The sequence below is a fragment of the Strongylocentrotus purpuratus genome, unplaced genomic scaffold (genome assembly GCF_000002235.5).
Source record: "Strongylocentrotus purpuratus isolate Spur 01 unplaced genomic scaffold, Spur_5.0 spur5_scaffold_13, whole genome shotgun sequence".
Lineage (NCBI taxonomy): Eukaryota > Metazoa > Echinodermata > Echinoidea > Camarodonta > Strongylocentrotidae > Strongylocentrotus > Strongylocentrotus purpuratus.
In genome coordinates this window covers 21,002,188-21,030,021 of record NW_022145598.1, presented here as the reverse complement: position 1 = coordinate 21,030,021, position 27,834 = coordinate 21,002,188, and the positions used below count along the sequence as shown (strand labels likewise).

Sequence of the window (27,834 nt, the reverse complement as noted above, 5' to 3'; positions counted from 1 at the left end):
AGAAGTACCCAAAGTGGATTTAGCTCCTTTTGGAATGAAACCGATTTGGATTTAGCTCCTTTTGGAATAAAACATGATATTGTACCTAAATATTTTCATACTTCCTGGTGAAATTTTTGAATGTTATATATTTTGTCCCCATGTAGAAAATCAGTATTTTAAGACAAATAACTAAATATTGATAAATTATGGATTTAGCTCCTTTTGGAATCAAGCTCTTCAAATATGGGACAGATGTTATGTTTTGGAATAAATGAGAAAGAGAGATTCCATAATTCATAGATTTATTCACATTTAGATTAATGAATTTATCGTTTTTTAATTGATGATTGATTTCCTTGTCATTATTAGTGAGTATTAGCGAAACCAAAATTTGGATAAGCAGGAAATTACTCGAGAAGTATTGATAATACAATATGTATACATTTTTAATTTCACTCTAAAGTACCTCTTGAAACTGGCGCAATATCATAAAAGCGATATTTTCTATTTTTACTTATCTATCTCTATCTGTCTATCTCGATATCTAACTATTCATCTCTCTATCTCTTACACGCTCTGTCTTTTAGACCATTGGAAGAAAATACCAGGGGTGTTTTGTCTTCCCATTTTCCTCAATAGATATTAAACGAACACATAAAACAATTATATATTTTCATGAATGTTAATGTATAAAGCGTTTTTGTATTCTTTTCTCAAATTGTGTGGTTGTGATGTGAAGTCTGCTTCTTATATCATTACACACAGCAATTTAATCTAAAGGCTCGTTGAGATATGACACGGCAAAAGCCGGTTTGTTGTGTTAATGATGACGTTAAGCCTAAGTCTCACACTAGATCTACGACCGGTCGTCGAACAACTCAGTTGTTAGAGGTGACACGAAGGTCTTTTTGGATATTAATCGACAAATAATATACGATCAGTCGCCGATTAATTTCCAAACATTGACCCAACGTCGACAATTAGTTTTTTCAGGGAAGAGTGGCACATAGATTTAACTTTGCTGCATTGCTAATTCTATCATTACCATTTTGTATTGTGATTATTATCATTATCATATATTGATCATCTTTATTCGGTCATACTTTGTTTTCATAATGTACATGAAAATCAAATGAATTTACAATAAAGATGTGACACGAAAACCCAGGTCTTCTGTGGGGTAGGAACATTAATGCTTTAATAACCACACAATAAGCATGGTGTAACGAAAGAAATACAATTTTACGAACGTATCATAAGAGCTCAACACGGACAAAAGAAACATGCATATTAGAGCAATTAACTACTGCATTTCTCCAACTTATAACCGATGATATCATACCATCAAACGATATCACCAACAATCTTCCTCATCGAGTGATTACAAAATCAATATCATCATTCAAAAGAGGCTTCCTAATACATACACATTATAATGGTATAATACAACATTGAAGGGGAAAATGTATACACTGTCGCTCATATAGTTGGAATATTTTTTTTTACCCCAACTTATGGAATTATTTAAAAAATACTTTATTCCTAATAGATCTAGATAATAGTATACATTCTCAGATTTTATTGAATAATAATTTGCCAATGTGTGTTTTGCGTGACTGCTAAAGCATGTGTATGCTACTATGCTTATCAAATAGGTGACCTACGCCCTTAAGTCATAAATGACAGTTATGAGGATTAGTGCTCTTTTGTGGGGCATTAATCCTCATTACTGTCATTTATTACTTAAGGACGTAGGTCCCCTAGTTTATAAGCATAGTAGCATATGCATGCTTTAGCAGTCACGCAAAACACACATTGGCAAATTATTAGTCAATACAATCTGAGAATGTATACTATTATCTAGATCTATAAGGATAGGAATAAATTATTTTGTAAATAATTCCATAAATTGGGGTAAAACACAAATATTCCAACTATATGAGCGACAGTGTTTATAGTTGTTTTCATTATTATTATCACGATTATTATTGTTATTAATATTTTATTAATATTTCAATAATTACTATTACTTTTCCCTCCTCATATACCTTGAGACTGGGTTGGGATGTGAATGTAATGAGGGCGGTGTGTGTTTATTAGACCATCTGTGTGCATGAAAGAGGAGTGCAAAGACAGAGTGTTTTTTCTTTTGTGTTTTGTGTTTGCTTATTTGTTAGGAGGGGGGTTGTGGTAATTCTCTTTATTCATGGGTAATACTTTTTTTAATTATTTCAATTCAATTTAAGTAATTTCTTGTGTTAAACAAACACTTATTATTTTATTGAGGCGAAATAGGGAGTGATTAATAAAACGAAAAGGAAAGAAGAGATAGGATTAAGGTAAGAAGAGGGGTGTATTTAAGTGAGAGAAAGGGAGTACATATCACTCTGCAACCAAAATCGAGTTTACAATAAATCACACGGTAAGCTCCCATCACCTATGGTTAAGGAGTTTAAGATGCTCTCTCATTACAACATCCAGTTATAAAGATATTCATACATTTAATGACTCATTCGCACCTTTTTAATTCAACAATTCAACACAATGTCATAAGTAATATTCAACTTTTGACCTGAATTATGGGCTCTCGTAAACATTTGCGCTCGATTCAACCCATGTCACGAGCAGCCTGTCTCGTCTCCACATTCCTCTCTAGGAATATTGTTTACTCCTTCAACGAGGTGAGTTAAATCATCATCATAAGATCTTAATTATTCTCTATCAGTACTCTGTAAACATGATTTAATAAAAATATTCTCACCAGATTTATACAAACAAACTGTCTAACGATCTGCACGACATACTGCAAACATGAGACAGGGCACACTCAGTGTCCTGTACACACAGTCAAAGATGCACATTATTCGCACTCGTATCTTGGGGCACTTTCTCTCACAGCCTCTATCACATTCCTCCCATAGGTAGCGAGCAATCTAAAGGCACAATTACATGGAGAAGTGTCTAAAAATATAGCCAGATGATGACTTTGGTCTCTAAGTTCTCATCATGCTATCTAAAGAAGATGTAAAAGTACCAATCACCATTCGCACTTACCTACTGTAACTAATGTGTAACCAGACATGCATTACTGTATTAAAGAACGTATCTATCAGCCTAAATTGTTCAAGTGACAATTTATTAATACATTTCAACTAACAATAAGGCGTTCGAGCCTAATTCATATGCAAGTCATGTCAAATATGATTCAATTCAAGTATGTATGCAATGCAAGTAGTTTAAGAGCTTAAATATACATTTTATACACATCTGTTGTCACTTTTGTCCGACAAAAAACAATTGCCTAAGTGATACTAGCTTAAAGTTTGGATAGTATTATGCAGAGTTATGTTTACAATTCTTGGAACAGATTTTTGATGAAACAGTTTTAGATCACTAGCAACTGAATTCTACTTTAAAGTGTATCTTTTCTTTCCTACGAAAACATGAGAAGAGAAGTATAATTATATTCCAGGCTAAACACAAAATAGCCTATCCGGTGCTTTCAATCTAGGCTAACCAGCAACCATCCAACAATTACTCCAATCCAAATACTCAATTGTCGATCTTATTATTGCCAACTATACAATGTACCTTCATGGTCACCGCTCAACGGGTATCCACTAACTGGTCCCTATTCAACATGCTAGCTCACTATGTCGGCACCCATGTGACTTTAAATACAGAGGTTTCTACGATGGGATTTCCAATTCCTACTTATCGGCAACTACGGAATTAACTAATCAATTTAAAAAAACGTATTTTAATCTAAAGAGAACCGGTTTATTTAAGATTTTATTCCTTGCCGTCTGGTAACCTATATTTAAAATTCCAATATAGATAATTATCACAAATTGTTATGAGCTGTATTAAACTCTAAGTAATTATAATCAACGTTTCTTACTGTACGAATTCTGAGTGCCAAGAGAGAGGGAGAAAGAGAGGTGCGAGTTTACAGATTCACAATCCAGTGCACTCATATTTAGATCAACTATTTACATTCTATTTAAACATAGGAGGAAAAGCATTTTTAATTCAAGTAAAAGACTGACTGCCTTTGTCCTCTACATATACATTAACGAGGCATCTACTATCTTACAGAAAACTAAATTTATACCTTAAGTTACCATGTACAAGTATAAAATATACATGTTCGAATTGTTGTTCATATAGTACTAAAATGAACTGAGATTTAAACTTAAACCTAAATCTTAATCTAAATCTATAAGATGCCTCACATATTATATATTACATATATTTACGTTATAGAGGTCCAACGCCTCTCCGTCTAAATGTTCATATTTGTAGAAGTCTTTGGTACTCCACCTTATCTTGGAGGAGACCACAATCATAATCAATAAATGACACATATTTGTAAAGCTTACGATCAGCCATTCACAAAGAAGACGAAAGACTAGCATTTGTATTGTTTTGGAAAGTTTGTATATGTTATGATTTGATTTCTTAATAAAAACATTATTAAAAAAAATTAAAAAGAAGACGAAAGACTTGATGTATTGCTGATCGTCAACGAAAAGGAGTTAAGTCTTTTGTCAACTCTTTTTGTTTCTAAATGACTTTTTGGTACCCTCTCTTCAAGCTGTTTTTAATCACACATGCGTAAAATATGCATCGTATGAGTTGCATCAAATGAAAGAGGGGGATGTAAGCTTCACAAATATGTGTCATTTATTAATTATAATTGTGATTAGGTTACGATAAAACATCGATAATTCTCGGTTTCGTAACCTTTTAAATATTTAGGAGTTTATATAGGCTAAATTTAGAAATTGTTACAATTTACAATTAAACTGGAATGTAGAAATAAATAAAATTTGAAATGTATTAAATGATATTGAAAATGGTGGATTGAATATGAATGATATTGCTAGTAAAATATATTCGCTTCGTTTGTCATGGAAATCTCGTTTCTTTAATCAAAATGGCTCTAATTGGAAATATGTTCAGATAATGGTCTGATAAGATAGGGGTTTGCCACTTTGTTTACAGTCCAATTGCAATATGAAAGATGTTTATTTATAATGCTCTAAACAAAGTTTGCCATAATGTTATACAAATCTTTTCTTTGGTCAGAAATAAAATTATTGATATGTTAAAAGTAAGAAATATTCCAAATGAAATTAGTTAAACAAATTGTAACATTACTTTCAAGAAAAAATATTGTTTTATCAAGAATGGCAAGATGCCGGTTTATTGAGAATACAAAATTTAATTACAAATGGTATTGGGAATGACTCTATTTTATTTATCGATAAAGTGAACGCACAACAGCTCATATTTGATTTTGAATAAACAAAATTAAAGAAAACATTTCCAAAGTGTTGGTTACATAGATTAAGTGTTGTCAATGTTTTTAAACATGTATTTCAAATCTTATAGAAATAGAAACAGGGGATAAATTAATTTGTTGTTGTTATGAAAGTGAAACATTACTATCGTTTGTTGAAACAGAAGTAGTGAAGAGAACCAATTGTCATTTATTTTAGGAATTTCTTTTTAGATTTAGATAATGACTTTGTTTGGAAGGATGTATTTTCATTTAAATTAAAGCAAATTCGTAATAATAAAGTGAAACAGTTTAATTTCAAAATGATTCACAGGTTTCTTACCTCAATAGAAATCTTATATAAATGACAAATTGTAAACAATGATTTATGCAGCACTTGTGGACAAGTCGACCCAACGTTTCATGCTACTAGTATGTTATATTGCAGGGATGGAATTTTATTTTGGAGAATAATATGTAATTTGATATTGAACCTATTCCAAGTAGAAATACAAGGAAAAAAAAAACTAAGGAAACTAAGAACTCAGAAAACAAGGAATATATTCTACTGGATGTTTTTTTAAATTATGCGTAATATGTAATTTATAAATATTACGTTCAAAAGATTTTCATTAGTTTTGTTGTTTACCCGCATGCTTTACAAAAATTTCAAGTCATTGATAAGATTTGTTAAAAGATATAAATGTGTCAGATGATAAAGTACTACTTAGTTGGAAGAATTGTTAAATATACTAATTTAACCTCTGATTCATGCAAATTGCGTTTACTTCGTTTTTATTTGTAGCACTATTTAACAACGATTTATATTCTTTTCATTCTAAGGTCGGGAAAGATTCTTTTGCGACACATACAAATTTGTAATTATCATATACTTCTCTGAATGCCTCAAATGCCACTAAAGCAGAATGAATACCAAATAGACTTACTAAGGGATCCAGGATTGTTCCAAAGATCCTCCACTTCCCCTTGCCGAAAAACAATTCTAACTCAACCCAAGGATGCATGCTCGTGTTTCCTAATACCCAGATGGTTACGCTAAAGATTCCCGTGTACATGGAACAGATCAGAGTCCATTTGATTTTCTGGATATCGTCAAAGAACTGGCGTTGCGCTATGAACAAAAATAGCGTCATGCTCCACGTCAAGTAAATTTTAAACAGAGCATACAGAATGGAGAAGTAAGCTAGTGCCTGGTCGTCGCCGGAAGATGACGTGGTAAAGACCAAGAAGGTGATCGCCCCGATAAGACGGGATAAGCTCAGCATGAATATTCCGCCACAGCCTAGCATCAGGATGCGATCGCTATTCCCCAGTCCACGAAGTAATGATATTCCGCGTTTTACAGGAAAACGATGTGACCTTTTATTTGCGGTATACGATTGGAAATGGAGCATGCCGATAAGTGGAATGCCAGAGGAAATCTCGCAACACCATTCCAAATAGATTTGCGTGTTCATTGAAAAAACAATGAGATTTGTAAAAAATCTAAGAATTGTAACTGCAGTGATATTGATTAGAACTCCGAGTAAGAGTCCCAGGAACAGTTTCAGGAGAGTCTTTTTCAAATCATGTTTTCTATGATTGTTCTGTAGAGATAAAGATTCTATGTCAGCTGAAGATCTGGCATCTCTGTTGAAAAATAGGTTTTGATAGTTAAGTCTTTGTGAACAAAAAGTTGAGATCCTCTTCCAAATTGGTTTAGATTTCTGGCTAGACAGAAAATCGAATGACGGACTGGCACATGATGACAGTTTCAAAACCCCCTCTGGTAAGGTGCCACTCCACATCTGCATAATGATGCCAGCTCCGATTATAGCACACTCTACTATAAAGGGTTCAACTATTTCCTTAAAATCCAAAACAAACTCTCCAAATGTTCCGTTCAATTCGCATGGGCAGGTTGGATGATGCGGGGGTTCATTTCCGGCAGCAAGTATAGACCAGATACAGCCAGCGAATATGTATCCTATGGGGTAACAAAATTTTCCCCTTTTGATGAAGACAGCGTCGTAATAAGAGGTGAAAAAGAACATTGCAATAACTAGGTAACTCCCAAAAGCTCCATTCAGAAGAGCTTTACCAATATAAGACACTTTCCCTCTATATGTCGCACTAGGCCGTAAGACGCACAACACAGCCGCAACTATCACAAAAATACTCCTGGCCAAGGACAGGATCGCTAATATTATGAAGACTCGCAAGGGAGATTTGTGTGGACTTTTAAATAGAGGCGTCGAATGTAATTCCGTCTCTTTATTATAACCTCCGGGTTCACCATTTCTATTTTGCGTGTGATCCGCATCGGCGGTAGATCTACTACGTGTATCTCCGACGTGAGACTGATTATCCGTAATGGTCTGTGGCGTGGAGTGGTTCTTATTCGTAAGTATGTTTGGGCTTTCAGTGACCGGGGTCCTTCTTTTAGAATTTGTACTTGGTGAACTGATTCCAAGATCAGTCGGGTCATGGTGTCCAGACGCAAGACTCTCAGTAGAAACGGAAAAACTGGTTGACGGGATTACGAATGACGGACTTGTACATTTTTGGACAACGCCACTGTTCTCTTGTTCAAGTGGAAAAGCCAGTTTTATACGGGTGTCAGCTGGCTCGTCGCTTGCCAGTATGCCAACGGCTCTGGCGCAATGACGACAGCGCATCGGCCAAAACACTTCTTGAGCCTGATGGTGTACAGTCTTACCGCGAATGAATCGAATCATGATGATATCATTTACCAGTACGTTAAGAATCACCCCTGCAGCTGCGACCAAGTTAACCACATCCTTTACGTCGTTTGCATTGTCAAAATGGCTGGCAATAAGTGAAGGGAAAACATCGCAACTAATCCCCAAACTGACAACGAAAAAAATCACGAACGTTGCGTCGAATGGTGCTAATTGTGCAAATTGTTGATCCATTTTTGGTGTAATTTGACGATGCGATTCCTGTCTGATGTGTAACACGCTTACCGTAAAAGCCTATCTCAATTATTCCAGGTCCACCTTTACTCTATGAGTTTTGTCAAGTGTTAGGTTGTGTGGATTCGCTCTTCCCAGAAGGGTACCTTAACAGAATTAGATGCGATGGAGTATAAGAGGAAGTATTACGGTAAATATATATATACTATATTCAAATAAAAACTGAAACTGTGATAAAATTACGAATAAAAAATGTGATTTATGTAGTATCGGGATCATTGATTTTGTTGTTACATGTTTTCCTCTTTTCCCCAACTTGCATATCGCCATTTGTTCCATTGTATTCTTTCTTCTTGGTTTCATTGTCAATGTCCCAATTTCCCCTCTCTCTCTCTCTTTCATTCACACACAAACACACACAAACTTCAACAGCATGCACACAGTTTATGAACTTTCAGGTTAATCAAGCCCATCACCGTGATCAAAGATAAAAAGGTAAATAGTCCCCCCCCCCCCAAAGAAAAAAATAAAATAAAAAATACATAAATAAAATTAAAACCTAATAAAATAAATAAATAAATAAATAGATAAATAAATAAATATATAAATAAAATACATAAATAAATACAAAATGATAATAATTAAATAAATAATTGAGGTATAATAATAATTACTTAATTTATAAATTTTCACAAAAAATATCGGCCTCAGATATTTGAATCTTCTTCATTTTTAAATGTTTTTGTAAAATTGTTTTTTTTTGTTGTTATGTTAATTGAACTTGCATCTTCAGTCCTTGGGTTGCGTATACTGTTAATGACAATGAACCGCCACAATTACGCTTACGATTCGATTACAGCAGTTTTACATGATTTTTTTTATTCAATGTCTGTTTAAATATGCAATGTATTCCTCACTAATTACAAGTCAAATGCAATTACTATTAGCTGGTATTAACCATAATTCCTCGACATCTCCTCTCGAAAAATTGTATTCAATATTGTAGTTTAGAGCAGCAAAATTAAAGTCAATTATTACAAGAAAAGATGGCATATACGCTTCCCATGGATAATGTGCTTGCAAATTTAATATACAATTTTAAGGATGGTTTGGCTAGTAAGTGAGTGATGGGGAAAGCTTGTGAAAGTAAATAAGAAATTCACTTTATTCGCATGATGAATTTCTTCAACTTTCCCACCCGACCAGATGCAAATCAAATGTTTCTATTGCAAAATGGCCCGGTTAACAATTTACACCCTGCCGTGATCGATTGGACTTGTAAATCTCCTGCTCATGCTATATTTCTTCCTGCTAGATATGCATAGATTCTCAACCGCATATGTTTTCATACTCTTGGAACTCAATGTGAGTCCAATATTCCTACGGTTCATCGATGTTGTTGTAAATATGCGGGTCTTCTGATGTCGTGTTAGCTCATCATTGACCTTCGCCATGTTCACGTAATAATAATAATAGCAGCTAGTTCTTATATAACGCTTTTCAGGACCGAAGGCCCTCTCAAAGCGCTTTACATATGTATATATATATATATATATTATTACCCCGGTCATCGGATTCAGGCATACCCGCACACAATGTATGCACATTGTCCAGTCCCTGGGGAGCATTCCAGCCAGGCGTCATTTTTTTTTACAAGCGCACACTTGCTAATCTAAGCATATTACCTTTCGCTTCCTACCGGGTACCCATTTAACACCTGGGTTGAGAGTGGCAAATGTAGATCAAAGTCTTGCCAAAGGACATTAGTTCCCCGTTGGGACTTGAACCGCGGACCTTGTGATCCACAGTCCGGTGACATATCCACTCGTCCATGACACCTGTATACACCATGATCATATAAAGAGGCCATGTCCGACCGCACAACTGTCGCGCTAGTCATCTTCGGAAGGAACTCGATGTCTACTAGTCCTTTCTTTGAATTCTCCGACATGTCGTAGAAGTCCTGTATCCGTCCAGGGTTGAAAAGTCGAAGACCATACTCCTCTTTGACAGACTCCAGTCGTTTAAGTCCCTTTGAAAAGGAGAGTGGTGGAGATCTTTCCTTCTTCGAGCATACCTCCATACGCAACCCAGTGAACTTAGTTCTGGGGTAAGTGGGTGGCCCTTCAGTCATTCTTGACGGCTCTAGTAATTTTACCTTGTGAGCAGTCTTGGGATGACCTTGCTCCAGTCATTTTGGGTTCTACTAAGAAGGGGAGAGGTGGAGATCTTTCCTTCGTCGAGCATACCCCCATACGCACGCCAGTGAACTTAGTGGTTGGGTACGTGGGTGGCCCTTCAGTCATTCTGGACGGTCCTTTGTGATTTAAACTTGTGGGCAGTCTTGGGTTGCCAATTACCATTTGCACGTAAGTACTAATAACTTGTAACCAGACAATTATTCCTGTATTAAAGAACGGATCTGTCAGCATAAATTTCAACGTATAATTCACATGCAAGTCATGCCAAATACGATTCAATTCAGATTGTATGCAATGCAAATAGTTTAAGAGCTTAAATATACATTACATTAATATACTTTCGTCCGTCAACAAATAATTCAACTGAGTGATACTAGCTTAAAGTATGGATAGTATATGCAGTGTTATGTTAACAATTCTAAGGACAGGTTTATGATGTAACAGTATTATATCACTAATATCAAACTGAATTCTACTCCAAAGTGTACATTTTCTTTTCTACGAAAACATGAGAAGTAATTCTATTCCGGGGTAAACACAAAATTGTCTTTTAAGTACTTTCAATCTAGGATAACCAGCAACCATCCAAGTCCAATTCAAGTTTGAGTAAAAATACTCGATTGTCTATCTTCTTCTTGCCAACTACATAATCTACCTTCTTGGTCACCGCACAAGGGGTATTTCACTAATAGGTCCCTAGTCTAATGTGCTAGCTCACCTTGTCGGCACCAATGTGACTTTAAATACAGAGGTTTTCAATTTCCACTTATCGCCAACTCCGGAATTAACTAATACATTTTAACGTACTTTAATCCAAAGAAAACCGGTTTATCTAAGAATTCGTCCCTTGCTGTATGTAAAGCAGTTGTAAACCTACATTTAACTGTCCAATATCGATAATTATCACAACTTTGTATTAGCTGTAATTAACTATATTAATCAACGTTTCTTACTGTACAAATTATGAGTGCCAAGAGAGAGTATGAGAGAGAGAGAGAGAGAGGGAGAGAGAGAGAGAGAAAGAGAGAGAAGTGCGTGTGCGTTTAAAAATAAATCTCAATAATTTTTTTAAATAGAGTTTTCATTTAGTTCTTTTTATTTATATATTTTTTTTTTTTTTAGCCACATTGCCTAAAAGTTGTTTGTACAGAATAAAGAGCTGAACTCTTCGAATTATATTTGTAAGGTTTTGGGTAAAGCATTGCCCGACCTGTCTGTTCCAGAGTCGATGAATATTAATTGAGTTTATGTTTAAACTTGTAATATCTCTTGTAATAGTAGCGGCATGGAACCCCTAACATCCAGAGGGAAATATTCTGTTGTTGTCGATTTGTATATATTAAAGGATAAAGATGAGTTCTTGTCACGCTATTGCATTATAAAAGAAACTGTGTGGAGGCTATTGGAAACGGTTGATCATATACTAGCTATTAGGTATACATTTTGGACTTTCAGAATCATGAAATCTATCAGAAATTGGCCCAAGTCTTGCTAAAGGTCACAAGTATTGTGCACAGAAATGTGTTAATGGGACTACACAGACATGTGGCACAACAGTGTGTCCACAACTTTTAGCTGTAACTTGTCATATTGTGAATACGAGGACATTTGAGAGGCATCCGTTTTAGGGGACACCTTTTCTTTGATGCTTTATCGCACTTACATTGAAATGAATAAAAAGCTCAAACTTTTTATTCATCTTTCCCCGAAGAAGACCCCCTTAAAAAAAAAAAAAATCAAACTAATCAGAAGATGGACTGAGGTTCACATTCTCGAAGTCAAATCTGAGCTTCCATGGTAGTATGTGGCTGTAAACAAAAATGAAAAGAAAAACAATATTAGAAATTCTTCAATTTAGGTATTAGATATTTAGGCCGTTAGAGCGACAATGACATGGACCTTGAGACACAGATTCTCCATACTTTTCTGTTTAAACGTGTTCTAGTTAGCAGCTCAAATGACATTCCCGATCACTTTTTGATGTTATCAGTTAATTTTCTAGTTCGTATGCACCTCTTTCGTTCTCATTTTAGTTCCTCTTTGCAAGATGGAGTTTGTCAAGCCATTCTTCCATGTTTTAGAAACAGAAATGGAACTCCGCATTGGCAATCGAAACTTATCATAAAATGGAAGTCAACAAATGGTAAGAATCAGGTGTATGACAGTCATGGGCTATAGCAAGCAACCACTTATGCTAAGTTGTTTTAACAATGCTGTAATACATTGAAACCCCAAGCACAGACACAATTATGTTGATGTGTATAACACATCAATCAAGGTTGAATTGGAAAAAAAACAGACAAACAAAGAAACACATGGATGACAGTTTGAAGTTTGTATTCCTGCTGCCTCTCTCATATTTATGCTTTCCCTCAGAGCAGTTTTTTATGATCGAGACCGAGTTCCTGTTTTGCCTTTAATATACAGACCTATATATTGATATTCATGATTGCTCATAGAATAATTACAACAAAATCTTCATTCCAGATGTCTAATACCTAACCTCTATTTTTTGTTTTTTGTTTATTTCGAGGGGATGTTTTTCTCTGATATTCTAATGAACTAACAACTTTTGTCTAGGGCTAGTCTCCATATAAAAAGTCACAATTAGGTGTCCATAAGATATTTGTTGAATTCATAACCCACCTCTTCTTGGCTCTTTGGAGCATGACCAACACAGGATGGAGATAACTGCCCGATGTAGCCCGGATTCGAGTAAGCTACTTTCATTTCTTCATCAGCAACCTATGCAATAATATTGGTAGAAAAAACAAACAAAAAACAAATGTCTGTTTAGAGCCAGAATAGCATTAAATCTGTGTGATAACGTGTATGGGTTAACGCACGTCTGACTCCAAACAGACAATTGCTATGAAGAATTGTTGTGGTACTATGGTTTATCGACTTGACTCTGAATCCAAGGGTTGAGGATTCGAATGCCAGCCCAACAGTATATTGTCCTTTGACACGACCTTCATTTCCGTTTGCTACTACTCACCCGGATGTAATTTTTTTGCTGGTAAATGCTAGGGTGAATTGCAGGGCACTCAGCATTGATGCTCATGACATGTCCCAAATTAACAAAATAAGTTATCAAAATCATTCTCATACATTATCATCTGAAGATGAATCCTGGTCATACTATAGGAGTGTGAGAGAAACAGAATATGCACTGACAACTAATAAAATAAAGAAATTAAAACCTATGCTTCTAGTTATCTCCTTCTTTAATTAGAGAAGCTCTTTGAAGCTTTTGTCAGTGTTTATTTTTGTACTCTTCAAAAACATTTTAAAGGTATTATGTCCCATTTGCAGGCCAGAAAAATTAAAAGGTTAATTCCAATGGCATTTGAGAGATAATAGTGATTTAGGACTTCCTTCAAAACGAAAATGTGGGAAAATAACGACGATTAGATGTCGAATCGACAGAGGTGATTGCAATCAATCACTTATGTAAATAGTATGATCTTCGGACCCTTCATTGAATCTTTGCGCAGCACAAAACATACGACCATTTGGTAATAATCGTATGTTTTGTGCTGCCCAAATATTCAATCAGTTTAATTTTGGCCACTAAAAGAAGTGGGTAATATTATAGATGTAAGCAAATGCTGCATGTACCTGTTACAGCTCATGTTATGTATTTTATTACCGAACAAATAAAAATAAATCTGTCAGTCACTCAATACACCAGTTTACAGTTGTATCAGTGCGCTTGCGCAGACAGTTGACCTCGGGTAATTGGCCCCAAAATTGGGGCCAATAACCTCTGACCTCTGGTATTTATGCGTAAATTAAAATTGCGCCCATGCAAATGATGATGTGCGCGCACAACGCAGCGCGCAGGCAGTGATGTCATCATTATTTGCATAGGCGCAATCTTAATTTACGCATAAATACATGACTCCTAGGTCATTAGCTTTGTTTAAAATGGCGCACACAACTGTAAACTGGTGTATAGTGTCTGACAATTAAGTATAGAAAGTATACGGGTTTCCTTGCATAAATTTCACAGATAGGACATTCATGACATATTCATGTTTCCTGCAATGTTTTACATAATTTGATTTTGCTGCAAAAGGGAAATAGTATTTTTAAGATCCAAGTGATTTTTCCTTCGAAAAGCAACATACTTATAACATGTTGATTTACGCTTACTTTTTTGCCTGGTAAATGATATTCACAATAACACAGAGTTTGCATCTCACCTTTTCCTTTTGACCTTCCTCGTAGAGGTCACCGACACCACACCGGAGAGGGCGCTTTACAATTTCCGGTAGACAGCAGTACATTCGGTCTGCGATGGGGCTAATTAACATTGGGTTCAAAGTCCTAGGGTCATTAGCGCCTTCGAGAGGAGGGAGGTTGGGAGGAAAAAAATAAAAATGATAACTGACTATATGTAAAGGACAGATGGGTAGAGTGCTAATGCGAGGAGGAATGCTGCACACGATATAACATGCTCAAACGAATACAAAGTTAAAATCTACACAGGGTCTTTGCCACTGGATAAAAAGCGATATCAAATCAGTCATTATTTCAAACTATTCAATTATAGCTGTGACCACGAACAAATTGCTTTAATGAATTCAATCGGGCCATGAAGTAACATTTTCTTGTCAAATAATTGCGGGGTAATGTGGCCAAAAAATGACTTAAAAGAACATTTGTTCCTTTCATTTTACTACCATCTTTGCAGAATAACTTCTTTTGCCATCAGAATGAAGGTGTAGCCACAAAACGCCCTCTATTTGGATTGATAACATGTTCTTCTGTCCTCGCAATATCAGTCCTCCTTTTGACATGTTTAACGCATTTATACTTCTCCGCCAGTTTGAACTCGGTTTATTAAACGCACTTCCTCGGTCACGATTTATAAAAGAAAAATGTGACATACACAAACAAGAGAGCATAGTGGTATATTGTTTAAATCCCTTGACTCTCATACGAGAGGTCCCGGGTTCAATGTTTGCTCGGCCCTTATATCATTGGACAAAGCTGTTTTTACTGCATTTGTCTCTCTCGACCCAGGTGTCATAATCGATACCTGGCAATTCTCGCATTACTTTCAAAATCCTAATTCTTTCATACAAAATAACACATAACCTTGCCCCTAAATATCTTCTTGACCTATAGTCTCCTTTTCTGCCAGATCCCTCCGTTCATCTTCTTCCATGCAGTTAATTCACGGCCCACGATCAAAAAACCATTTCAGTGACCGTGCCTTTTTATCGATTGCCCCCGCCTTCTGGAACAAACTCCCAGCCCATATTCGAAATTCCCCATCCATTGAATCATTCAAAACCCTTCTCAAAACCCACCTTTTTAATCAGTTATAGTTTACTGGAGGCGCACACAATTGTGAATTCCATTCAATTCAATTGTATTGTATTGTATTTTATTAGTAATATTTTATTTTATTTTGTTGCTTTTAAGGTATTGAACATGTTGAATAATTATAATAAAATTGGACAGTACCACCTGTGCGCTTAGAAACGCCTGTATAAAGCGCCTTTGAAACGTTATTATTATTAGTATTATGCTGGTGTAATTATATTTGCGGAAATTACAGGAATTATTACAGTACTGATTTGGCTATACTAAGTAATTGTTATTATTGATATTATTATTGTTATTAGTCATTACCCGTCAAGAAGCTTCCAATGAGGGCCCAAAAGATCGTCATAAGCATTGCTGCAGCGCTGTACCAGGCGTATGACAAGCTATATAGACTGGCAATGGCTGGTCTGAAAGTGAACATATACAAGTGGGAAGTTTATAGAAGATGGAGAGGGAGAGAGAGAGAGAGGGAGGGGGCAGGAGCGAAATGGGACTGGGATGTCGTAGGGGAATTTCAATGTGAACGACCCATTTTACATATAAAACTGGTCCCCAAACTGTTCGTTGCCAGGTTTGCCTCAATCGGTGGAGACGATTTATTCCTGAATACATAATGATAACAATAACAATAATAATAATGACGGTAATAATGATAGCAATTATAATGATTAATGATAATAATATTAATTTAGTTAAAGTTTAAACTATCGCTCCCGAGGTAATATTGATACTTCATGATTAGACGTAAAGAAGTAAATTCCACACCTCCCCATTGGTGGCTCCATGGTTGAAGACGTCATCATGGTGTCAGACAGCGTTGTCATGGTTTCCAGTGTAATGTTGCATCCAGCTATGCTCAGCGGTGGCTTCTCGGAAGAGGGAGGGTAGATCTGTGCCCCTATGCCCACCCAGAGAGACCAAGTCAAGCCGAGCAGAGTGCCAACGAACGCCCCCTACGTCATAGACAGCGAGACACGGAGAAGAAGAGTGTCGGTAGGCCGTATTTAAACATCAGAAACATACCTCTACAATTAATCAAGAGAGTGTACCAAGTGAATGAGATATATGTGTATAGTTGACACATACAATAGATGGGCTTACTAATATTTTAAATGTGGAGAGGTCCCACCTTGTGCTGTTGAGGAATATCACTCCCAAAATTCTTTTTTCTCCTTCCAGGAAAAGTACAGTCCAGCGTATGATGTATCACGTACTATTAGGCAGGTCTGGTGTTGTGAATGTACAGTGCGAATTTAAAACTTTCTACAATATTCTATGTGCAGATAAAAATCCTTCATCCCCTTCTAACGAAGATGGACGTCTTGTACCTCTGCTTAAAAGCTTCAGTGGAGGTACAGTTGACAAATCCAGCAGGTAGCAAGTTCCAAAGCCTGATGGTATCAGGGAAGAATGACTTCTGGTGTACAACATATAGCACATGGTACAAATGACCCCAAATATCCACAGATCTTTCACAAATGGAGAAGTTCCACGTTGAGCATCTTAAAATAATAACTGCCAAATTCCTAGATGTGCTTCATGAATACTTTTTGTTTGTCCTCTTGAAAAGAATACTTCCTCCTGCGTATCATAGAATGTACCGTTGGTGCATAAATAAATAATGTTACATAACTTTCATGAGCGCATATCCAGTATTCATCTCTGTGGGTTTTACCATTTTGGTACAAATGACCTTTATCTGCCCATGCGCAGATTGTATCTATGAACTGGCTTATTGCTGGGAATACTTCATGGATATCATTTATCCCTCACATTAAAAAGAAATAATTAAAGCTGTGTATCATGGAGTGCACTGCTGTTGAATAAAAGGTTCACGGTTATCACATTTGACGTGCACGTATATAGTATTATTTTTACCGAAAGTAACTTTTCTCTGCGCAAAAGCCGAAGAATTTGGTTGACTTACCTTAGAGTTGATCCATGGAAAGAACATTCCAGAAGTGTAAAGTCCCAGAAGTGGGCCCCCAATCATTCCAAAAACACTGAAGGCTGCCTAAAGAAAACAAATAGGGGAAGGATTATGCATCATTCAGTATAGTTTAAGTAAAATTATTGTTATATTTAAAAGCATCAGTATAATATGCACGAGTATAAATATAAGTATTAATATAGTATAGTATGTATTAGTGTAGGTAGACTAATAAAAATACTAAGTATAGGTATATTTGTAAGTATCGGTATGTGTCAAGAAATGAAAAAGAGCCTCCATTTAAACATCATTTTCGAATGCCATCTAGTTTAGTTTTTCTCCTTCTTTAAACAAACACAAAACCCAAGTAAGAAAGTGGGTTTTTATCACGTGGATGTTTTTATGTGCACAAATTGCGTATTTGATTGTGTGTGTGTGTGTGTGTGGGGGGGGGGGGGGGGCTATCATGTACAATATCAAAACAATTACAAAATGCAATCCCTTCCCCCTCCCTCCAACGAGTCGAGTAATGATATAAATCACACAAAACGGAATTTATGTTTAACAATAGTTGATGCTACATACTGCATAATTTACTTTGATATGCATGTGGTAAATATTTTGTTTTATATTGAATACCATTACGTACCCCAAGAACACTACCGAGTTGCGAAGAAACAAATGCCATCGCGATGCTTAGTATCCCGAAGAAGAGGGCTAACCGAAAGCAGAAGAAAGACGAAAATAACAGATATGTTACAAGTTCATCACTTTTGACGCATTACGTAAAATATCATTTTATTTCATTTTAATTGCCCATCCATGCAAACATTTTTTTTTTCCTTGAACGCCCTCTGGCATGTAGAATAAGATCATCCGATGTGGAGGTTGTTGTTGTTGTTTTGGGGTTTGTTTGCGTTATCCCTCGATTTCGATGATTCCCGCCAGGCTTGGTGTGAGAGGGCGTCTTGCTCTCTCTCTCTCTCTCTCTATCATCTGCACAATCAGCTCTACGTTTCTGTGATTCTGATACTAGCCCAGGGTGGAGGGAGATCATATTATCCTTATTATATCGGTGTGGACATTACAGTTTAACGAAATTGTTCACTTAATCTACAAACTCAATAGGATTGTCAAGAGACTATTTTAATACAGTATTGCATAATTTGAAAAAATATAATTATGTCATATGCCTTGATGAAAATGCTTTTTATGTCTTATATCAACATGCGATTATTGTTCTATGTGATGGAATGGAATGGTTGAAGGCAACAATGACTAGATTTACGTTTTGAGCTTAAGTCAAATATCGTGTTTGTTAAATATTCAATTTTCATTTGACAAATAGAATAGTAACAATTAGAATGTTCGTATGTATGATCGTTTCTTGTTGTCGGTTATTGTAATTCATTGTTGTAATAGATATATTTACCAAGACCCTTTGTGGTCCATGTGTAGGTCTTTTCTTTCATGTCAGGCCAAATCGATTTCACGATGTCCTCGCCCACAACAGCAGCCAGAGAGTTAACCCCAGAGGACACGGTACTATATAGTCAAGCAATAAGAGAGAAGAAAGATTTAAAGCCCGTCTGTACTAGTTTTGCCAGGGGGATTAGAACACCCTGCAATTTCACTGACAGGTGGTTTTCTCATCAAATCAGCTCTGAACTAACATAAGAAAAAGAGGATCATGGGGGAGCAACATGCATTGATTAGGCATTGATTGCTATGTAGAGGGCGCAAGTAGCTATAAAGGGCTTTAAAGAATAGAAATTGAAGCTTGGCAAACTACACAATCGCAATGGCTTTCGATAAATGGAATCAAGGGCAATTTGAGTAAGTTATATTGTTAAGCCCATAGGATTCATCTTGCTTATGCTCAGAGAATGTATTACCTTATTGTAACATTCTTATATTTCAAAACGTGATGGACAAGACAATTGAAATTGCCTTAGCCGGGTTGATTTTTCGAAAGTCTTTTCGATTTTAAAAAACAGCTTGCAATTTTGAAGGGAGTATTCATAACTCTTACGACAGTTCCCCTTATTTCCAAACTCTAAAGGCAGTGAGACAATTAGCCCAAAAGGCATAACATACATAAAAAGAGAAGCCGCATCATAATCGGCATCCCACCCACATTGTGTACAATTAAGAACTTACTTAATACAAAGACTAAATATAAGCCATGGTACATCTAAAGAACTTTATGATAGAAACAGATTTGCAAAGGAATTGTGTCGAATTCCCGATGCGAACGGACGACTACGGGTCTGTGGTTATCCTACCTGAGAGCAGCACTGAATATGGCCGAGGTAAATAGGCCGGGTAGCCCGGGCATCTTGCCGAACAGGTACATCACAAAATATGGCATGAGCTAAAAAGAGATAAGAACCAAAAATGTCATGAAAGTACAAGTACATGAACTTGCACAATGTATTGAAATTATGTGTACTTCTACGGATAAATTACACGTAAATCATTAAAAACAAGTATAACTTACTGGTAAATACATACTTTGTTCCCATGTGCATTGCGGTTTATTTCCCAGTGACTGCACCAGATGGAATTACAAATGACAGCGTGTACAAAGCTCGCAGGCAGCTAAACCCATGTCTAATCCGGAATTTACTGATGGAGACTCGGCTAGCGTTCGAATGTATTTCTAATGTAGAATTCGTGATGAAGAATTTTCTTCATACGGCTGTTCAATTCCCCTTTAAAACCCTTAACTATATATGTCTAGAGGCGTTTGCGATTACTATTATCATCATTGTTATTAATATTATGATCATTTTGTCTATTAATGTCATTATTATCATTATTATTATTATCATTATGCTTAACATTATTGTCGTTGACATCATCATCAGCATCATCATTATTATAAATGCAGTTGATATTTGTTTACAGTGCTGGAGGTGTTTCACAAAGACTAAGATTGACCTTAAAGTTGGACTCAACTATGGCAGGCTCTTCATGCCACTGTTTGCTCTCACCATTGTTGTAGAATAAAGTCTTAAATATACAGGTTCACAATGTAAGTAACTTAATTTCTAATACAAAGAACTACCAACATATTTAAATTCTATAGATTTGTGACGCTTTTGAGAGACCAATGGTGAGAGCAACTAGTGGCATGAACAGCCCACCATAGTTACGTCCAACTTGAAGTCGATCTTAGTCTTTGTGAAAAACTCCCCTGGTCTTTACCTGGTCTGATTTGGAGACATAGCCCATGGTTAGCGGGTCACAGACGGCGAAGTTAGCATACATGACGATACCCGATATACATGCTGCTGATACAACGATTATCATACCAATTATAGCCATGAACAGGGACCTGTTAAGATTGTAGTCATGATTGAACAAATGTAAACGATTATGATATTATGTTCTTTTAAAGTTTGAAAGAAAAAATTGTATTGGACAACGTCAGTTAGAAAAAAGATGGATATATCTTGATAATTATGCCATGTTACAACACGTCTGATCGTGTAGAATGTCTGTAAACAGTGTGTTCTTTAGGTCAAGTATAGTTTTGATGGTTTTTTTGTTCTTTGTTCATTTTTAGTTAGTATACTTTTTGTTTTTGTTCGTGTTATTACATTATATTCCATTATGTTTTTGTTTGTCCAATGGACGATTATGCCGTATTTTGTTAGTCTGCGTAAATCTTAACAATCCAATCACAACTCACTTACATGTACAAAAAGGAAACTTATAATTTCTTATATAGGTAAGACAATAATGTAATTTTTGTATTATTTTTTGTTTATCTTTCTTTTTCTTCGTGTTTGTATTTAGATTGTTCATGTGGTATTCTCCACTTTTCATCTATGCTTGCCATATTGTATAGTACTGTATTTATGTTTAGCATAGGCTAGGTTTAGATCATTCCTATTTATCGATATACTTTTATATTGTTGTTTTGTTGTATTCTGTATTCTTTGTATTATTAAGCTATGTTTGTATTCTTTATTATGTATCATTATCATGATATGTACATGTGTTGTACTTTCATACCCCAGAAGGGGGTCGAATGAGTCAATAAATTTTATTCTATCGCACATACGATTTGTAGGTATAATTCTAGACTTGACTTACAGTAAAGCAGTCTTTTCGGACCGACATGTGAGGTATCTCTGGACCTGTGCCTGGTTGACAGCGTAGAGAGTGCTCCAGAAGAATGTTCCGCCTACGACGACTGTCCAGAAAGTATGGCGTACAGTCGGGTCCGGGTTGAAGCTAGAATAAAAACACACAAAAAAGAGGGAAATAATTTTCTTACACCTGTATAACTTTTCAAATGTATACATGCATATACTTATTCGCGTCTTCTAAGAGTTGGTTGATTACGTAAACTTTAATCAATGTCTTTTTTTTAGTTAGGCTGCTCACATTTAGCAGTCTCTTTGTCCATGGCGCATTTATATCTCCCGAAACCTATCGATCAATTACCATACATTTTACCTGATTCAAATTGTTTATCCGGAATGCTTTGCGGCCGGCTTATATGAATCTTTACTTTTATTTGAATGTGGAACACATAGGCCCGAATTCACAAAGGAGGTTTGTCGATAAACCTTACTTTATGTGCATCATATGACGCGTTTCGATGCGTTTCAGACCAATGTTGAGACAAAACTTGGTCTGAAACGCGTCGACACGTGTCATATGACGCACATAAATAAAGGTTTGTTTACAAACCCCCTTCGTGAATTCGGGCCATTAACTTCAGACTTCAACGTGGCACTAACCACTTACTCCAAAATATCAAGTCGCCCGCCTTCTCCGGCTATCCGCCAAGCTTCGTTGAAGCCGTCAACGTTCATTGACCCTGCTATGATGACAGCCAAGAAGCCAGCCATCATGACGGTCACTTGGAATGTATCAGTCCACAATACTGCTTTCATACCACCCTATATGGATTGAAATCGTGAAAACGTTGGTCATGAATTATACAAAAATGACAGATGGGGACCTCATGTCGCCCCTCGCTGATATAATTCTACACTTCCACATTATTTTATTGTGCGCTCCACACATTGGTTGTGTTCTATGAAACTGACTTGTTTTGGACTTTACTACAGCCCTTAAATATTGGGTCAGAATACTTACAATGGTCGTATAGAATGTGCAGACAATACCAATCGCTAAAACGGACCCCCAAAGGTCTAGACCGCTGACTGTAGAAATAAAAGACAAAATGTTACAACATTAGAGAACAACATAAATTCCGAGAAACCACGTAGCGTATTGGTTTTTTACTCGGGGTCTCCTGCCAGCCCATCCCCCCCCCCCCCTTCCGCGTGCCACCGGGGCCTACTGTTTTCGTCATATATGGGGCATAAATAATAAAGCACTAATCAAATCTATTAAAACTAGCATTACATGGAAACAGAAGAACAAGTATTGCCCATTTATTAAAGCATTAATTTCTGTTTGATACAGTAGCAAAGGATCTTCAAAAATGGATGACCGTTTATCCAAACAAGTTTAGGGCACTGATACCGTTTGTTTCCTTGCACAACTAGAACATAGATTTTTTTATAAAAATGCATGACATTTGTTTACATTCAGAGCTACAAGAAAAGTGCTTTTAACTGACTGACAGAAATCAATGTTTGTATATTACAAAGGAAGGTTCTAATAAATTATGTCCATTGAGATAGGAAAAGGAATAGGAAATTATTAAGGAACTCTTTAAAATATTCTGGAATGTTTACCTTGGTTTAAGGCAAGTGCCGGGGCGTAGATGACAATACCGAGGTATAAAATCTGTAGGCAAAATGATACTACATCAGTCACATACAAATGCAGAATACTTATAACGGGCAAATACTTCGAAAACAGCCAATAACATGGAGTGGATAGTGCTTTCATCATCAAATGCTTTCCCCTGTTTACAAAAGGTTTAACAGAAATTCTACAAAATCAATTAGTTTTTGGTACATGTTTCCTGAAAAATAATGATTTGGATTCAATTTGCTTTTTCTTTTTGTGCCCTTTATAATCTCTAGTAAGTGCCCCTTATCAAGTACGAGAAGTGCCCCTTTTCACTTTTCATAAGTGCTCTCTTAACCTCCGATAAATGCCCTACACAAATCTGAGAGATGCCCTTTTTACTTTGACAACTGCCCCTCGTGCCTCTTCCCCTTTTGATAACTAACCCTTTTCAATTAACTCGGATAAGTGTACCTTTAATTTTTACATGTGCCCTTTTCCTTTCTAAAAAGTGCCCCATTGTCGAAATATACAAAATTGTATATATTTGCTTTGAGATTTCTCTTTGTAGGTGCCCCTTTTCCAGAAAGTGCTATTTTTCGTTGGTGCCCGACTTCCCCCACACTTTGGAAGTCGCTCGGCCGCCCCTGCTGAAGGATCATTAGCGACCAAGCGACCGATTAGATTTATTTAGATGAATGAAGACTGGTACTTTACTAAGTGAGCAATATTCTGATATCTTTATAACTCAATTTTCATCAAAAGTGGATAAAGCTCGTTTCGGAATTATGCTTTACATAATTATACAGAAAGAAATGATAACATTAAGTTTTCCATATTTACTTTTAAATATTTTCGCAAGAGGTTCTTTATTCATTTGTTGGGCGGTCCCCAAGCATAGACATTTTTTTAACGAAAATGTTATGCAAACACAACGGGACAATCTAGGGAGGCGGACAACTTTTCAAAATAAAGGGCAATGTCAATACCTCCAGTGGTTTTTATTTACACTTTTTAGTATATAATATATATCAGAAAGCAAGAAAAAAAAAACTCATTCAGTGATGTGTGTTATATCCATATTAAATAACTAAAGAATGAAATATATTACTAGTATTACAAGAAAGGGCAAGTTGTATTCAAATGAGAAAAACAAAATATATCTATATAACTTTTGAAGTTATGATACACAGCGGACATACAAATATTAAAAACTAAAATGTTATTATGGATATTGCAAAAGCATATTGATATAATTATTTCAATAATGTGGTTACAGGTTGGAGGTAAAAACTAAAAACGAATTCAGGTACCATCTTGGTGATATGTCTCTCGTTATGTTTTACTGTCATGATTGGAAATCTAAAATTAGACAAGTTACCATTTGCAGAAGATACAGTATTGTCCCCAGTAATCTTGTTGGCTTGTTAAATCGTTTCTCGAGGTACTGTAAAAAAAAAGATAGTATGACTGTCATTACTGTGTAGATAATTTACAACACAAGGCAATATTCAAACTGCCCACTGATTAAATCATCTCCATTATATCTTCATTTAATTTATTTTCATTAATTGAGCTTTGTGAAGGCATCTGAAAATAAGGCTTCTTGACATGCTTAATCCTGTACTTAGCATGATTAGGATGATTGTATGGATAATGGCAAGTTTACAACATCGTGAACGATTGTGGCGTAGGGCTTACTTCGAATCATCGGGTCGTCCAGTCGGACCTTTTCCGAAAACATGCCCCTTTATTCACGAAATGTAGGGGGTGACATTGTGAGATAAACCCCTCTCACGTACAAATTATCCGGTCCCATTTATTCGACACTTAGAAAATACCCTTGGGAAAATTTACGAAAAGTCGCATCCTTTCATGTGCATCTTCATATGATCTTCCGCTTCCGTTTCACGAAATGTTGTGCAACGCGACCACCCGACTGGACGCGAAAACCCGGTGATTAGCGTAAGCGTCGCCGTCTTGTGAATATTCCGTGAGTTTGAATATTTACTCAATAGTAATAACAATAACGATCTCGAGTATCTATGAGCCCTAAAAACAAAAGGTACGGTAGCGCATACAAAATCACCGAATTTTAAGAGGAACATGACACGTATCAAGAATGTAAAATATATTGTATTACTGAGGGAAGAAATATGCTGTAACATTGTTTTGGAGATTTGTTTAAAGTGGAAAAAGATGTTGATTCATTGCTTCGAACCAATAGTAGACTTATTTAGCTAAAATCGATTTCGATTTGATAGTAAAACAGCCTAGACGGGATTTTGAAGCGTTGCAATCGTGCTAAAATTTTTGCAAAGAAGTGTCTCAACGGACAGCTTTATGGTGTTTTCAAATCTTTGAAATATGATTAGTTTCAATAACCCCATATTTTGAATAAGTCAAATTTTTATGTTTCAATGCGTCATACATAATGTGTGTAATATCCAACTTTAAAATGTCTATTAAACCGGTTTATTACTTTAATATCATAATGAAATTTAAAGCAATTAAAAGGTCTTCATCGGATAATACATATTCGGTCCACAAAGTTAAATGTTTACGGTTAGAAAATGCGCGTGGCATCCACCCCATTGTTATTATTCCGTATTTTTGCACGAGTTTTAGCGTGGATGCCTTGTATTACCCTAAAATGCCATGGAAACTATTTAGGGAGTCTTTTTATGTTTGGCTGGTCCACTATAATATACATGTCACCTTGTCACCTAACGCTTAGAAATTTCGGTGGAAAGCGCTATATAGAGATATATAAGCACCGTTTGAAAACAATGAAATTGTCCTTGGCATGGCAAAATGAAAGGGCACAGTAGTTCCGGTGGGTGTTTTATTTGTCCCTGTGACTGTTTTCCGGAGATAAATATGAAAACTTTAGAAATCACAGTTGAGGTTTCCTATTACCCGATAAAAAGAGAACTTGTTTGGAAACTTTGTTTACACAACGTTTGAAACTAAATTGGGTGAATTATATTCAATACTAAATAATGATCAAGAGTCAGGAAAGTTATGATCATGTACATCTGGCCTTTCAGAGACAAAACGTATTCGATGAGCTATCTAGGATAATTTGAAGCCCTCCCCTGAAAAAGATTCTCGCTTTTCCCATATAAGTCTATATATGAAAAAAGGAAAACAAAGGTAATTTGGTGAGGGTGCATGCTATTTATGTTTGAACCTGGTTTGAACACGTTTTAGGCACATAATGTCATAAAAGTTGATTTTGTTTACTTCTTGACTTGCTTGCTCCTTTTGTGTGTGTGTTGGGAGGTAAGGAAAGTAATGATTAGAACAGATTCCTACCTCATTAGCGCTCGTCACACCCAAACGATAAAACGTTGGTAGGAAGAGGGACGTCAGGAATCCGGTGAATATGAAGGCTATTCCGTACAACCAGTACATGGGTCCATTCAGGTACATTTCGGCTGGCGTCCCCAGTACGGTGATCGCAGAGATAAAACTGGCCACCAGCGACATCGCAACGGGGATGGGGTTCATGTTACGATTCGCGAGCAGAAACTCACGTGTGGTTGACTGCCGGCCGCCGGTAAAGGCGTAGAAGACCCCGATGCCGGCTGACACGCTAAGCATCGCCGCTAGGACGACATAGTCCCAGGCCTGGAACAGTCCGACGTCGTAAAACTCGGCGTCCGCCATGTTATACCAGACGTATTCCGTGCTACTTTATAAAAGCAGATGATGTCCCCAAAGCAAACCAAACTGATTAGTAACAATTAAACTGTGTAATTTCCCGAGTGGGGGAGGGAGATGCTCGTGTCTCGGTGTGACGTTGCATAGACAACTTTGCAAAATGTCCGTAGCCCCGTAAATATATTGTGACTAATTTTTTAAATATTGAAGGCAGTGAGTTCATGGAGTATGTTTTGTCGATCAAGAGCAGGTACTACCTGAATTTACCATTAACAGGATGTTCACTGAAGGATGTAATTTTTTCACCAACTAACAGGGTGAGTTTGGAAATTAGTCAGAGCATAGACGTTCATCCGGAAACACAGAGGTCAGATTATATTTCCAGTATTCTGCCTTTGGTCTGTCTGTCCATGGGGTGACCTATGAGCAAGTTTATTTTATCAACCCGCCAATAAATGCGACGGGTGCATACTGATTCTGCGCTCGAATAACATACTCAATTTCAATTGACAAGGTCATGCATAAACCAGCACGTATGGAATTGTTAGGGTCATATTCGAGGTTATTAAACTTGCCCTGAACGAAACACACTTGAGGGTATAGATTCGGTCATTTGATCCGTGTTATGAAACCGATTATCAACCCAGCCATGACCTGTGTCAGTGTCTTTTAATCCATGTACTTTTTCTCTGTTGCGGGTGGGTGATATGCATCGTATGTTGGTGTTTCGCATCAAAACATACTACATTGTGTCTATGTGTTTGAGCATTA

The 27,834-nt window shown here is 36.3% G+C and overlaps 1 protein-coding gene across 1 annotated transcript; it reads right to left on the bottom strand.

Moving 5' to 3' along the window:
- Nucleotides 1–11,453: 11,453 nt before the first annotated feature.
- Nucleotides 11,454–27,481, bottom strand: LOC580845 (sodium-coupled monocarboxylate transporter 1). Its single transcript, XM_030983138.1, has 16 exons — nucleotides 26,716–27,481; nucleotides 24,779–24,844; nucleotides 23,400–23,451; nucleotides 22,792–22,859; nucleotides 22,438–22,592; nucleotides 21,778–21,918; nucleotides 20,884–21,013; nucleotides 19,959–20,047; nucleotides 19,106–19,218; nucleotides 18,323–18,390; nucleotides 17,671–17,757; nucleotides 16,509–16,696; nucleotides 16,050–16,150; nucleotides 14,612–14,751; nucleotides 13,050–13,148; nucleotides 11,454–12,211 (listed from the first exon to the last, which is right to left on the bottom strand). Exons 1-16 carry the CDS (start codon nucleotides 27,067–27,069, stop codon nucleotides 12,182–12,184), a joined length of 1,881 nt encoding a protein of 626 aa, XP_030838998.1. The 5' UTR covers nucleotides 27,070–27,481; the 3' UTR covers nucleotides 11,454–12,181.
- Between the last annotated feature and the right edge of the window lie 353 nt (nucleotides 27,482–27,834).